The 14971-nt window shown below is 42.5% G+C and overlaps 1 protein-coding gene across 2 annotated transcripts in view; it reads left to right on the top strand.

Moving 5' to 3' along the window:
- Positions 1–2022: 2022 nt before the first annotated feature.
- The window catches only part of TBC1D8B (TBC1 domain family member 8B), a 77755-nt gene continuing 64806 nt past the window's right edge, over positions 2023–14971 (top strand). Inside the window, exon 1 of one of the 2 annotated variants that reach the window (XM_027533649.1) lies at positions 2023–2282. In XM_027533649.1, the coding sequence (XP_027389450.1) occupies positions 2153–2282 (130 nt within the window). In that variant the 5' untranslated portion in view covers positions 2023–2152. The remainder of the gene's footprint in view (positions 2283–14971) is intronic. The other variant, XM_027533650.1, reaches the window with a different exon arrangement.

The raw sequence follows: 14971 nt of genomic DNA, 5'->3' as shown, positions 1-14971 counted from the left end.
AAGATTTAAGAAATTATCTTCCTTAATACATATCCAAATTAGGATGGCTTTCCCCAAGGATACATTGCAGTTCGGGCTCTGGGAAGATTGCTGTCCACCGCCACCACTCCCCCCACGCCCGACTACCCCCGCCCCCCACCTCCAAAAAGCTGCATTGGGACTAATAACTGCATTTTAGAAAAAAAGAATCCCAAATTGGCCTTTTTTTCACTTTCAAGAAAAATCCCTGCTTGTAGCACACACCTGCTTTCTTTGAGGTGGCCCACATTTTGTGAGGGTTAAGCCACAGACGCTGCTCTGAGGCAGAGTTTTATGGCTCCTTGGCATCTGGGTGTGCCCCACCCCATTTTTTTTAAGTCATATTTTTGAGGCTTCATTCTCAATATAGCTTGCCAAGAGCCCCCCCCCCCACCTTTTTTTGTACGCTGCCTCTCAACTCTTTCCTTCCTATAAACGTTTTCACTTTCAGTTGTTGTGTGTTAGTTGCTCAGTCTTATCTGACTCTTTGCAACCCCATGGACTGTAGCCTCTGTCCATGGAATTCTCCAGGCAAGAATGCTGGAGTGGTTTGCCATTTTCTTCTCCAGAGGATCTTCCAGACCCAGGGATTGAACCCAGGTGTCCTGCATTGCAGGCAGATTCTTTACCGTCTGAGCCACCAGAGAAGCCTCTTTAATTCTGGTGGGCTTAGTGACAGCAGTAAATAAAAATGTCCCTCAAATAATTTCTCATAATGATGTCTCACAAAGTACCGACTTCAAAGTGTTTAAGCAGCTGCGTATCACTAACAAGGTACAGGCTGCCCTGAAAGGGATTCTTAAAGAACTGAAGCAAAAAAATCGCTCATAAATTATTATATCCAGTAAAGCAAAGTTGGACGACATTTTCTGTGGCTGATTACAATATTTAGAACAAATCTGGGAAGGAAGGAGCACACGGCGTGAAAAACACTATATGGTTTCTGGAGATTTTATATTTTTATTGTATGGGCAGAAAAGAGCTTAATCCAAGAAAGATTTTTCAATCAGACAATGAATAGTATCAGACTCCACTTTCTGTGTAACTTTGGCTAAGTCACCGAACCCGACTGCCCATTTGTTTATGTACAGAGTGGGGAATGAGATATACATTGTGAGACTTCTGTAAGGATTATGTGAGACACTGTAAGTGAAATCGCTTAGTACATAGTAAGAGAAGGCAATGGCACCCCACTCCAGTACTCTTGCCTGGAAAATCCCATGGACGGCGGAGCCTGGTAGGCTGCAGTCCATGGGGTCGCTAGAAGTCGGACACGACTGAGCGACTTCACTTTCTCTTTTCACTTTACATGCATTGGAGCAGGAAATGGCAACCCACTCCAGTGTTCTTGCCTGGGGAATCCCAGCGACGGGGGAGCCTGGTGGGCTTCCGTCTATGGGGTCGCACAGAGTCGGACACGACTGAAGCGACTTAGCAGCAGCAGCAAGAGCGTATTAAACGTTAGTTCTGGAGAAGGAAATGGCAACCCACTCCAGTATTCCTGCCTGGAGAATTCCATGGACAGAGGAGCCTGGTGGGCTATAGTCAACGGGGTCGCAAAGAGCTGGACACGACTGAGCTACGTTAGTTACCGCTACTGCTCCTTCCCAGAATGGCCGTTCGTTACTCCCAAATTCCGGAAACTATTTACTACAGTTTAACACCCTCAGCTGTAAAAGGATGAGAAGAAACAACACCTCTATACCCGGGCCTCACTTATTCGCTCCAAAAACCGCTTTAAACTTTCGATTGGCAAAATCCACTGAACTGGTGGCTTGGACTCGCTTTGAAAGCACGCGCACCCAGCTCTCACCCCAATGGATTGTGGGAAGTGTAGTCCCGCGCTCCAAGTGCTTGAGTACAGAAAAGCGGGAAGCAAACTACAATTCCCAGAAGAGAAAGGAACAGGACTATTTCCCAGTCGGGCGTTAGCGCTGTGGGAGGGAATTGGCAATCTCGCTGCCTACGTGGGAGAGAAGGGAGGGTTGGGGGAAGTGTGGAAAAGCAGAACTCTAGCGGCTGCCGCCTGAGGCAGATTTAGTGGGAGGAGAAGTAGAGGGGAGGAAAAGAGTGGAGGGGTGAGGTGAGGAGGGTATCTAGGTGGCTGCTCCAGGGCGGCATAAAGTTCCTCGCGATGTGGCTGAAGCCCGAGGAAGTGCTCTTGAAAAATGCGCTGAAGCTGTGGATGATGGAAAGGTCCAATGACTACTTCGTGCTGCAGCGGCGTCGGGGCTATGGGGAGGAAGGCGGCGGGGGACTCACAGGTAAGATGTGGCCATTACCCCCACCCTCCCTGCCTGGGGCCCCGTGTTTTCTGGTACTTAAAAGGAGGTGAGGGACAGTTACTCGTCGCCGCCCGCCACCTGATTCTAAACCCTGGGCGGGGAGGGTGGGGGTGGGTGGGACTCGGATTCTTCTCCCACCACCACCACCTTTCCGTCGCCCTCACTGAGTCCTAAGAACGCCTCCCTGGACCAGCAGTCGGTCTTTGGATGGGACGGCGAAAGGGAGGAGGGGGTTCTTTCTGAAGCCTAGGAAGAATCTGAGGTAAAGGAGGGGCTTTTTCAGAGGCAGAGTACCCATGGGGGAGGGGGCTGGTGACAAGCGTTAGACGTGGGCAGATCGCTTTTAGGCTAGTGATCAGGGCCAGTTCGCAGTTGTGCACTTAACTTTTTTCCACAACCTCCCCACCTCCCCCATCTTTAGCCACCACCCTGGGGGTGGTGGTGGGGGGTAATTGTGTGGGAGGACGGATGAGGAGAAAGGGAGGAACTCCAATCACATCTAGGGGGATCGGCGTCAAAAGAGAGATTCGGGAGTCGGGGTTGGGCGGGGGGAGGGGAGAGTCGCGGTGCGGGGGGAAGGTGAGGAGTAGGTCTCAGAATTGCTAATTCCTCCCCATTTAGCGTTTTTCACTTTGTCTCCAAGTTTTCGATCCTTGGGATCCCCTCCCAAAGTAACCGTTGTAACTCGTTTCTTCCTTGAGTGTTTGGCGCTGACTACCCTTTCTTTCAGAGCCAAGGTTGTAAAGCAAACCGATTGAACAAACGGAAGTTTCTCTTCCCGCCTAATCCATCCTGCCTTCACTTCTTTGATTTACAAATCAAGAACTCTATTTGTGTCTAGTCTGGGAACTTTGTTTTGAGACCAGCCTTCTTGGGCAGGTGCAAACTTTTGGTGCAAACTTTTGGTCACTGGAGAGACCAGAGCTCATTTTCGTGACAACTTATAGTTCGATATTGTGGCCTTGAAGTGATGGTCCAGGATTAATTCAGCAGCGAGATGGAATGAAAAGGAAGTGTCTCAAAACCTGCTTGTTAGTCCCATCATAATCTCCTGTTGAAGGATGTTCGACAAATTCTTTCATTCATTCAACCTTAAGAGCCTACTGTGTGCCATATGGAATGCTAGTATACAAAGATAATTAATATTCAGTTCCCTGTCTGTGAAGTGTTCATAATCGAGATAAGTGGCAGAGGGTCGGGTTTGAGGGAAATAATCAGCAAACCAGGCAAATTATAATTATGACCTGTAACTGCTAAACCAGGCAAATTGTAATTAGAACCAAATAACTGAAGGCATTGCTTTTTCTCTTCTGTTAAATGGTGTCTACCTCAGAGTTGAGAGGATGAAATAAATAGGTGCCAAATCAATGTGTATTGTTGAGATGGTGATGAACATGTGCTATTATTTATTTTTTTTTCAAGATCCAGGTAGTGTGGTGAGAATTCTGAGGTCCTATGGGACATTTAAAAAAATATCTTGCATGAGCTATTCATCCTATTCAGCTTCCAAAAGAGCCCTCTTGAAAATACCGCCACAAAAATTGCCTGATTAAACTTCATGTTTTGCCACTTTATAATTTTCAAAATTAGAAGTGTTATTTTGCAGAGGAGTCTTTCCATTTAGTAGATGTATATATTTTCCAGATTAAAATTTGAGAATCAATGTTCATAATTACCCAGTGATGTAATTTGCCCATTTGAGTCCATTGAAAACAGATCAGAATATATTTAAAATATATTTTCCAGCCCAGTGTTACAGCATAAAATTTTGGTTCCCCATAATTTTATTTGACCAGAATTTTTCTGGTGCTCCTGTCCACATTTACCAAAGTTTATGTCACTTTGTTACAACTACTGTGTTCCTGAAAAGTAATAGGTAAATCAGATTTTTGAGAATCAAATCACTATTGCTGCTGCTGCTGCTAAGTCGCTTCAGTCGTGTCCGACTCTGTGACACCCCATAGACGGCAGCCCATCAGGCTCCTCCGTCCCTGGGATTCTCCAGGCAAGAACGCTGGAGTGGGTTGCCGTTTCCTTCTCCAATGTATGAAAGTAAAAAGTGAAAGGGAAGTCACTCAGTCATGTCTGACTCTTAGCGACCCCATGGACTGCAGCCTCCCAGGCTCCTCCGTCCATGGATTTTCCAGGCAAGAGTACTGGAGTGGGGTGCCATTGCCTTCTCCGCAAATCACTATTATGTAGTAGTAAATATGTTTTTACTTGTTGCAAATTTTCTTTATATAATCACTCCTTGTTTTCTTTATTTGGGTATTCATTTGACGCTGTCTTTTTTGTTTGTTTGTTGCTGCGTGACTTGTGGGATTTTAGTTTCTTGACCAGGGATTGAACCCAGGCCTCTTGGCATCAAGAGCCCGGGAGTCCCAACCACTGGACCGCCAGGGAATTCCTTTGAGGTGCTTTTTCTTAAAGCATGCATCAGTTGCACCAGTTTCTTACCTGTTTCCCACCCATTTGCATTTACTCTAGCCCCATCTCTGTAAAAGAAGAGAGGGTTTGTCTGAAGAAATAAACCAAGATTTCTGCCACACCTGTATGATGAGAACAGGTATAGCCCCATTTTTGTGGTCAGTTCGTATCTCAGCATATTTGTCTTTATCTGTGGTGTGGTAGAATGCTTGAAATTACCACATGAGAGTTACCACTATTATATTTCGTGTAAATTAAGATGGCTCAGAATGGAGCAAGGAGGTGTTTTTAAGGTTTATTTGGTTCTTTTTGGTCCAGAGCAAAAGTGTGTGCTGATTTTCATGGCTGCTCAATTAGTGTATTCTTAAAATTGTGAACCCAACAGCTTTGCTGTGCTTTACCACAAATACACATTTGGATTCGCTCTCATAGGAGATTGATTCTGTGCTAGTATAAGCTTGCCTTTGTCCATTTTGTTTGCTAAAATCCAATGCTACATGCTCCCCCTTTAAGAATTTCATTTATACATTTTATTTTAATGAAGAAAATGAACACCTAGAGATTCTAATATTGTACTTTTTTTTAAGATTTCATTTCTTGGCCATGTGATAATTGGCAATAAGCACCACCAATGTAAGAATTTAGCTGTGGACTTGGAGAAGTTAGTTGGCTCTTTTTTTAAAAATTCTAGTAATGGAATTGGAGCAACAGAGAACCCTAGGATGGTTTTAGCAGGTGACTAACTTGGAAGTTAGAATTCTGAAGTCCTTTTCTAAATTTTCTGCAACACTTCTAGTGGATATCTTAGCATTTGGTAAGATTACTTAGCATTTGCCTAACTGTATCTTACTTAATTGTCCTAGTTCCCAGCAGGGTGGAATATCTTGTGAAAAATTTTTTATACATAAGATTATTTTTCAGATAAAGTGATTTTCATTTAGAGAAGTAATAAACCCTTCTAGATTTTTGTAGTTACCTTGCAGTATTCCTTGTTCCTCCTGGATGATAAGGGTAATGACTTTTCTCTGGCACTTACCACTTGGCTTTATGTAATTAAAAATAATTTATGCATATTTGGCTTATTAAGCACAAATCAACAACTTGCTTGTCAGATGGGAGCTACTACATGAGTGAAATTATGGGGCTACATTCTATTAAATACTCTAGTATGGGACCTAGGAAGGTCTGCCAATTAGGAAGCTTTAATTTAGATAGTTTGTTGAGAGTATTTTACTCTTTTTTAAAAAAATTTATTTATTTGGCTGCACTGGGTCTTAGTCGCAGCATGTGGGATCTAGTTCCCTGACCAGGGTTCAAACCCTGGCTCTCTGCACTGGGAGCTCAGAGTATCAGTAACTGGACCACAAGGGAAGTCCCAGTATTTGACTCTTGAATTTTCCATATCTGAATAGTGTGAGCAGGTTCTTGTGTGTTAGACTGACAGTCTCCTTCAGTAGACCTTACTTTTTTGTGATGTAGAACTAGACTAAGAAATGAAACATGAAAATGGAAGATGTTTCCTTATCCCTTCTTGCATCTTGGCACTGCTACTTTGAAATTAAACCATCTGTAAACACTAGAACATGATAACATTTGAAATGAGCTTCCCATTTTATGATATTTATATAAACTTAATAAATCACTATGTGAGTTATAAATAAACACACACATAAAAATCAATTAGGTAACCTTTAAAAAAGTTCTTCATGACCATCCCTCAAAAATACAAAGTTTTTCTCTCCCTTTTCCCTACTCCCAACTCAAGGACCCAACTCTGAAAATGTTCTCAAGTTTTCCTTAGCAAAATATTCCTGCATTCCATACTTACAAAGGAAGCAGCTGATAAAATTTTGGCCTCCCAGATATCTCATTACTGGGACCTGGGTGCTAAATAGTGGCCTTGACATTTCATTTTACATAAGGAAAGATCAACCCTCCCACCCAGTCTACCGCCCCCACCCCACCACAGTGTAAATTAATAAATATCATTTTGGCTTATTAAAGAGAAAAATCCCATGGGGCAACCCCTAGGGAGGCAAATCACACTGTATGTTCCCCTCTCGTCTTCCCTTCCTGGAACGTGTATCCATGTGAAATCCAGTAAACAGTTGTCTTTAAAGATCTCTTAGAATGATGAAGGACAGCTTTGCAGGAGGTTTTGAGACATAAAGGATGGTCAGTGTCACCACTTTTTCTAGGTAGTAATGGAAGGATTATTGAGTGCATACCTGTGAGCTTCAGGCCTTTCTTCACATACCTGTTAATACACTGCTCTCTTGCCCTTTTCCCTCCTCTGCTTGCTGCTAGGGTCTCTCCTCCCTTAAGCATAGCCTGGGAACCACCACTCCAGTTCACCTTAGGGCCATGAATCCTCAATCCTCAAGAGTTAAAGTGATAATGATGTGGATTGTGTGCAAAGAGGTTGATTTCTTTTCTTTTTTTGATTAAGATATTGGAGGTTTATAATGTAAGTGGGAAATTAATATTTGCTGTCAAGTAGATTTTGTTCTAATGAAAAAAGAATACTAAGAAGTGATGACACTGACCAACCTTCATTTTTCAAAACCTACAGACCTGTTTGTTCTTGTCATATCATTCAAAGAGATCTTTGAAGGTAATTTTTACTTAATTTCACCTGTATCCTTTGTGAGTATGGAATGCAGGAATATTTTGCTAAGGAAAACTTGAGAACTTCCAGAAAGGGAAGTGAGCACTGTGTGATTTGCTCTCCCCAGGGGTTACCCTAATGAGATTTTCTTTTTAGTAAGTCAACTACAAGCCAAAATCCACAAATGCATGAATGCACCACCTAGTCCAGTGAATCCATGTACCCCATTAACCCTATTTCCTTTATCTTCCCTGATTCTTTAATATTTTTATGTGTCTGTTTAGTTGTGATTGTTTTATAAAAGCTTTGTCATGTGTAAAATGGGAACAGAACTTATCTTCAGTATCTCGGGGCAATGTTACGTGAATCAAATGAGTTTTGAAACTTGTGAGCAACTGATTAAACATTTGACACTCATTTATCTGTTGATAAAGGAATGATTTGTTTAGTGCCATTTTTTAAATTAATTAATTTAAATTGGAGGATAATTTATTTACAGTATTGTGGTGTTTCTTGCCTTACTTCAACATGAATCACCCACGGGTGCACATGTGCCCCCTGATCCTGAACCCCCCTCCCTCCTTCCTCTCCACTCCATCCCTCTAGGCTGTCCAGAGCACTGGCTTCAAGTGCCCTGATTCATGCATCAAACTTACACTCTCCATCTATTTCACATATGGTAATGTACATGTTTCAGTGCTATTCTCTCAAATCATCCCACACTCCCCTTCTTCCGCATAGTCCAAAAACCTGTTTTTACATCTGTGTCTCTTTTGCTGCCTTGCATATAGGATCGTTGTTACCATCTTTCTAAATTCCACATATATGTGTTAATATACTGTTTTGGTGTTTCTCTTTCTGACTTACTTCACTCTGTATAATAGGCTCCAGTTTCATCCACCTCATTAGAACTGACTCAAAAGCATTGCTTTTTATAGCTGAGTAATACTCCATTGTGTATATGTACCACAACTTCCTTATCCATTCAGCTGCCGATGGACATCTAGGTTGCACCCATGTCCTAGCTATTGTAAACAGTGCTGCAGTGAACATTGGGGTACACGTGTCTCTTTCAGTTCTGGTTTCCTTGGTGTGTATGCCCAGCAGTGGGATTGCTGGGTCATATGGCAGTTCTATTTCCAGTTTTTTAAGGAATCTCCACGCTGTTCTCCATAGTGGCTGTACTAGTTTGCATTCCCACCAGCAGTGTAAGAGGGTTCCCTTTTCTCCACACCCTCTCCAGCATTTACTGTTTGTAGACATTTTGATGGCAGCCATTCTGACCAGCATGTGATGATACCTCATTGTGTTTTTGATTTGTATTTCTCTAATAATGAGTGATATTGAGCATCTTTTCATGTGTTTATTAGCCATCTGTATGTCTTTGGAGAAATATCTGTTTAGTTCTTTGGCCCACTTTTTGATTGGGTTTTTCGATTTTCTGGTATTGAGCTGCATGAGCTGCTTGTATATTTTGAAGATTAATTCTTTGTCAGTTGCTTCGTTTGCTATTATTTTCTCCCATTCTGAAGGCTACCTTTTCACCTTGCTTATAGTTTCCTTCATTGTGCAAAAGCTTTTGAGTTTAATAAGGTCCCATTTGTTTATTTTTGTTTTTATTTCCATTATTTTGGGAGGTGGGTCCTAGAGGATCTTGGTGTGATTTATGTCAGAGAGTGTTCTGCCTGTGTTTTCCTCTAAGAGTTTTATAGTTTCTAGTCTTACATTTAGATCTTTAATCCATTTTGAGTTTATCTTTGTGTATGGTGTTAGAGTGTTCTAGTTTCATTCTTTTACATGTGGTTGACCAGTTTTCCCAGCACCACTTGTTAAAGAGATTGTCTTTTCTCCATTGTATATTTTTGCCTCCTTTATCAAAGATAAGGTGTCCATAGGTGCATGGATTTATCTCTGAGCTTTCTGTTTTGTTCCATTGATCTATATTTCTGTCTTTGTTAGTGCCATTTTCTTTACCTGAAGAGCAAATAAGGATCTATATTTGTACCATTTTTTCCTAGTAATTACTTTTCCCATGTTGTATCCGACAAAGGTTTGTATAGTCAAAGCTATGGTTTCTTTAGTAGTCGTGTACGGATGTGAGAGTTGGACCATAAAGAAGGCTTGAAAGTGAAAGTCGCTCAGTGGTATCTGACTCTTTGCCACCCCATGGACTGTATAGTCCATGGAATTCTCCAGATCAGAATACTGGAGTGGGTAGCCTTTCCCTACTCCAGGGGATCTTCCCAACCCAGGGATCAAACCCAGGTCTCCTGCATTGCAGGTGGATTCTTTACCAGCTGAGCCACCAGGGAAGCCCAGGAATACTGGAGTCAGTAGCCTATCCCTTCTGCAGTGGATCTTCCTGACCCAGGAATCAAACTAGGGTCTCCTGCATTGCAGGCGGATTCTTTACCAACTGAGCTATGAGGGAAGCCCGTAGTGCTGAAGAATTGATGGCTTTTGAACTGTGGTGCTGGAAAAGACTCTTGGGAGTCCCTTGGAGAGCAAGGAGATCAAACCAGTTAATCCTAAAGGAAATCAACCCTGAATATGCATTGGAAAGACTGATGCTGAAGTTCCAATACTTTGGCCACCTGATACGAAGAGCTGATTCACTGGAAAAGACCGTGATGTTGAGAAAGATTGAGTGCAGGAGGAGAAGGGGGCAACAGAAAATGAGATGGTTGGATGGCATCATTGGTTCAATGGACATGAGTTTGAGCAAACCTGGCATGCTATAGTCCATGAGGTCACAAAGAATCAGATATGACTTCATAACTGAACAACAGCTTATAGAAATTGATTTGGAGTAGTTTTTGTTCAGTCATTCAGTCATATCCTGCTCTTTGCAATCCCATGGACTGCAGCATGCTGGGCTTTCCTGTCCTGCACCATCTCTCGGAGTTTGCTCAAACTCAGGTCCATTGAGCCAATGATGCCATCCAACCATCTCACCCCGTGTTGCTCCCTTCTCCTCCTGCCTTCAGTCTTTCTCAACATCATGGTCTTTTCCAGTGAGTCAGCTTTTCGTATCAGGTGGCCAGAGTATTGGAGCTTCAGCATCAGTCATTCCAATGAATATTCGTGACTGATTTCCTTTAGGATTGACTGGTTTGATTTCCTTGTTGTCCAAGGGACTCTCAAGAGTCTTCTCCAACATCACAGTTCGAAAGCATCAATCCTTTGGTGCTCAGCCTTCTTTATGGTCCTACTCTCACATCCATACATGACTACTGGATAAGCAATAGCTCTGAGTAGACAGACCTTTGTTGGCAAAGTGACGTCTCTGATTTTTAATATGCTGTCTAGGTTTGTCATAGCTTTTCTTCGATGGAGCAAGCATCTTTGAATTTTGTGGCGGCAGCCATTGTCTGCAGTGATTTTCGAGCCCAAGAAAATGAAATCTGCCACTGTTTCCACTTTTCCCCCCACCTCTATTTGCCATGAAGTGATGCGACTGGATGCCATGATCTATACAATAAGCAGCGATAACACTGCAAAATCAAAACACTGCAAAATCAAAACAGTGATATTTAAGAGGACTTAGACTAAAATAGCAGGACAGCATTTCTTTTTGATCTATTATTACCCCAAACCCAGAAGTCCTCAAACAGTGTTTCTATAGATATAAGCATCACTTGTCTTTCTGAGTGGTGTCTAAGAGTGTGTGCAACTCTAGTTGTCTATGTTATATTTTTCAAAACATAATACTTGAAGAAGAAATAACCATTCAGCTGGTGAAAGCCCATGCTTCTGGTGGACAGCTGTGGAAGGAATATGGATGTAAAATAAGCTAAAAATTAATAAAATAAATAGGACTATACTGTTTCCCATGTTGCTATACAGCTATGCCATGGATTTTATATTACTTTTATGTTAGAAAATCTGCCCAGTTTACCTCCTTTTGCTGCTGCTATATGAGCACCTCAGGTAAGAGTAAATCCTAAATGTGAATCAGATCAGATCAGATCAGATCAGTTGCTCAGTCGTGTCCGACTCTTTGCGACCCCATGAATCACAGCACGCCAGGCCTCCCTTTCCATCACCAACTCCCGGAGTTCACCCAGACTCACGTTCATTGAGTCAGTGATGCCATCCAGCCATCTCATCCTCTGTCATCCCCTTCTCCTCTTTGCCCCCAATCCCTCCCAGCATCAGAGTCTTTTCCAATGAGTCAACTCTTCGCATGAAGTGGCCAAAGTTTCAGCTTTAGCATCATTCCTTCCAAAGAAATCCCAGGGCTGATCTCCTTCAGAATGGACTGGTTGGATCTCCTTGCAGTCCAAGAGACTCTCAAGAGTCTTCTCCAACACCACAGTTCAAAAGCATCAATTCTTTGGTGCTCAGCCTTCTTCACAGTCCAACTCTCACATCCATACATGACCACAGGAAAAACCATAGCCTTGACTAGACGGACCTTTGTTGGCAAAGTAATGTCTCTGCTTTTGAATATGCTATCTAGGTTGGTCATAACTTTCCTTCCAAGGAGTAAGCGTCTTTTAATTTCATGGCTGCGGTCACCATCTGTAGTGATTTTGGAGCCCAGAAAAATAAAGTCTGACGCTGTTTCCATGGTTTCCCCATCTATTTCCCATGAAGTGATGGGACCGGATGCCATGATCTTCATTTTCTGAATGTTGAGCTTTAAGCCAACTTTTTCACTCTCCACTTTCACTTTCATCAAGAGGCTCTTTAGTTCCTCTTCACTTTCTGCCATAAGGGTGGTGTCATCTGCATATCTGAGGTTATTGATATTTCTCCCAGCAATCTTGATTCCAGCTTGTGTTTCTTCCAGTCCAGCGTTTCTCATGATGTACTCTGCATATAAGTTAAATAAACAGGGTGACAATAAATGTGAATACTCAACAGATAATTACCAAGTGACTTCTAAAAATCAAGCACTGTTTTAGGTGCTACAGATAACAGCAGTGAGCAAAACAAAATCCCCGTTCTCATGGGGCTAACATTTTAGTTGAGGGAGGCAAATTAATATATGGCTGGTAGCAGTAAATGCTATAAAGAAAAATAAAGTAAGGTATAGTAATAGAGAGGGGAGGGGATTGGTAGTTTAGATAAGTGTGGTTTAGGAATGCTTCCTTAAGGTGACCTATGAGTAGAGACCAGAGGGACTAGAGTACATGAGCCAAGCAGATAATTTGAAACAGACTGAATATACATAATTCTGTCTAGGAATTTCACTGTGAAAAGAAGCAGACAAATGGGTGGTAGCCGGCTACTGGTTTGGGTGTTGGGTATACAGTGGTGAATAAAACAAAAATAACTTATACCCCCATAGACTTTATAATCTGGTAGGACAGACAAATAATAAGTAAGCAAGCAAATATATAATTATTGGGGTAGTCAGTAATAATATCTGCCTGGTGTGAGTGGCTTATAAATAGTCATGCATGAGGAGTATTTGAAACTCCCAAAGCAATTTTCCAGGGCCAGATCTGGTGTAAAGTATGCTTTATCTAATTTCCTGTTAAATGATACAAAGATTTCCTAAAAGCAGTGATTAATAACAATAGGTGGTATTCTGGTGGCAGAATTCAAGTGTGACATCTGTGGAGCAACTTGTCAAAAGCCAGTTTGGATTGTTTTTTTAAATTAGCCATCTCTCAGCACTAACAAGATCTGGGATGTGGCTTGGTAGAGAGGAATAATATGCTAGTGCAGAAGCAAAAGATGGCAGTTGTGGGGGATACAGTAAGTACTCCAGATTTACTTATTTGTGGCTGAAAATAGGAAACTCAAGATATATTGCCCTTAGCAACCAGAAAGTTCTGTTGAAGAGCAACGCCCTCATCTATAGAAGAGGAAAACCTGGAAAACTGGAGATAGAAATTCAAAAGGACTTGAGAATGAAACCTTTGTTGTTTTTTGTCTCCACTGCCCATTGAATTCAGTCTAGATGGTTTTGTTTTTTTCTCTTTCACTCCAGTATAAAAAAGTGAAGTTTTAAAACAGGAGGTAATCACATTTGTTGATTTTTATCCTTAAATTAGTTGCCCTTTTGTTTTAAACTAACCAAAATCATAGCCAGCTTTCAGTTCAATTCAGTTCAGTTGCTCAGTCGTGTCCGACTCTTTGCGACCCCATAAATCGCAGCACGCCAGGCCTCCCTGTCCATCACCAACTCCCAGAGTTCACTGAGACTCATGTCCATCAAGTCGGTGATGCCATCCAGCCATCTCATCCTCTGTCGTCCCCTTCTCCTCCTGCCCCCAATCCCTCCCAGCATCAGAGTCTTTTCCAATGAGTCAACTCTTCGAATGAGGTGGCCAAAGTACTGGAGTTTCAGCTTTAGCATCATTCCTTCCAAAGAAATCCCAGGGCTGATCTCCTTCAGAATGGACTGGTTGGATCTCCTTGCAGTCCAAGGGACTCTCAAGAGTCTTCTCCAACACCACAGTTCAAAAGCATCAATTCTTCGGCACATAGCCTTCTTCACAGTCCAACTCTCACATCCATACATGACCACAGGAAAAACCATAGCCTTGACTAGATGGGCCTTTGTTGTCAAAGTGATGTCTCTGCTTTTGAATATGCTATCTAGGTTGGTCTCTTGATGAAAGTGAAAGTGGAGAGTGAAAAAGTTAGCTTAAAGCTCAACATTCAGAAAACGAAGATCATGGCATCCGGTCCCATCACTTCATGGGAAATAGATGGGGAAACCATGGAAACAGCGTCAGACTTTATTTTTCTGGGCTCCAAAATCACTACAGATGGTGACTGCAGCCATGAAATTAAAAGATGCTTACTCCTTGGAAGGAAAGTTATGACCAACCTAGATAGCATATTCAAAAGCAGAGACATTACTTTCCCAACAAAGGTTCGTCTAGTCAAGGCTATGGTTTTTCCTGTGGTCACGTATGAATGTGAGAGTTGGACTGTGAAGAAGGCTGAGCACCAAAGAACTGATGCTTTTGAACTGTGGTGTTGCAGAAGACTCTTGAGAGTCCCTTGGACTGCAAGGAGATCCAACCAGTCCATTCTGAAGGAGATCAGCCCTGGGATTTCTTTGGAAGGAATGACGCTAAAGCTGAAACTCCAGTACTTTGGCCACCTCATGCCAAGAGTTGACTCATTGGAAAAGACTCTGATGCTGGGAGGGATTGGGGGCAAGAGGAGAAGGGGATGACAGAGGATGAGATGGCTGGATGACATCACTGACTCGATGGATGTGAGTCTGGGTGAACTCCGGGAGTTGGTGATGGAAAGGGAGGCCTGGCGTGCTGTGATTCATGGGTTCGCAAAGAGTCGGACACGACTGCGTGACTGATCTGATCTAGGTTGGTCATAACTTTCCTTCCAAGGAGTAAGCGTCTTTTAATTTCATGGCTGCAGTCACCATCTGCAGTCATTTTGGAGCCCCCAAAAATAAAGTCTGACACTGTTTCCACTGTTTCCCCATCTATTTCCCATGAAGTGATGGGACCGGATACCATGATCTTCGTTTTCTGAATGTTGAGCTTTAAGCCAACTTTTTCAGTCTCCACTTTCACCAAGAGGCTTTTTAGTTCCTCTTCACTTTCTGCCATAAGGGTGGTGTCATCTGCATATCTGAGGTTATTGATATTTCTCCTGGCAGTCTTGATTCCAGCTTGTGCTTCTTCCAGCCCAGAGTTTC

Source organism: Bos indicus x Bos taurus, chromosome X, assembly GCF_003369695.1.
Source record: "Bos indicus x Bos taurus breed Angus x Brahman F1 hybrid chromosome X, Bos_hybrid_MaternalHap_v2.0, whole genome shotgun sequence".
Taxonomy (NCBI): domain Eukaryota; kingdom Metazoa; phylum Chordata; class Mammalia; order Artiodactyla; family Bovidae; genus Bos; species Bos indicus x Bos taurus.
Note: the sequence above shows the minus strand (reverse complement) of the source record. Positions and strands in the feature narration are given on the sequence as shown.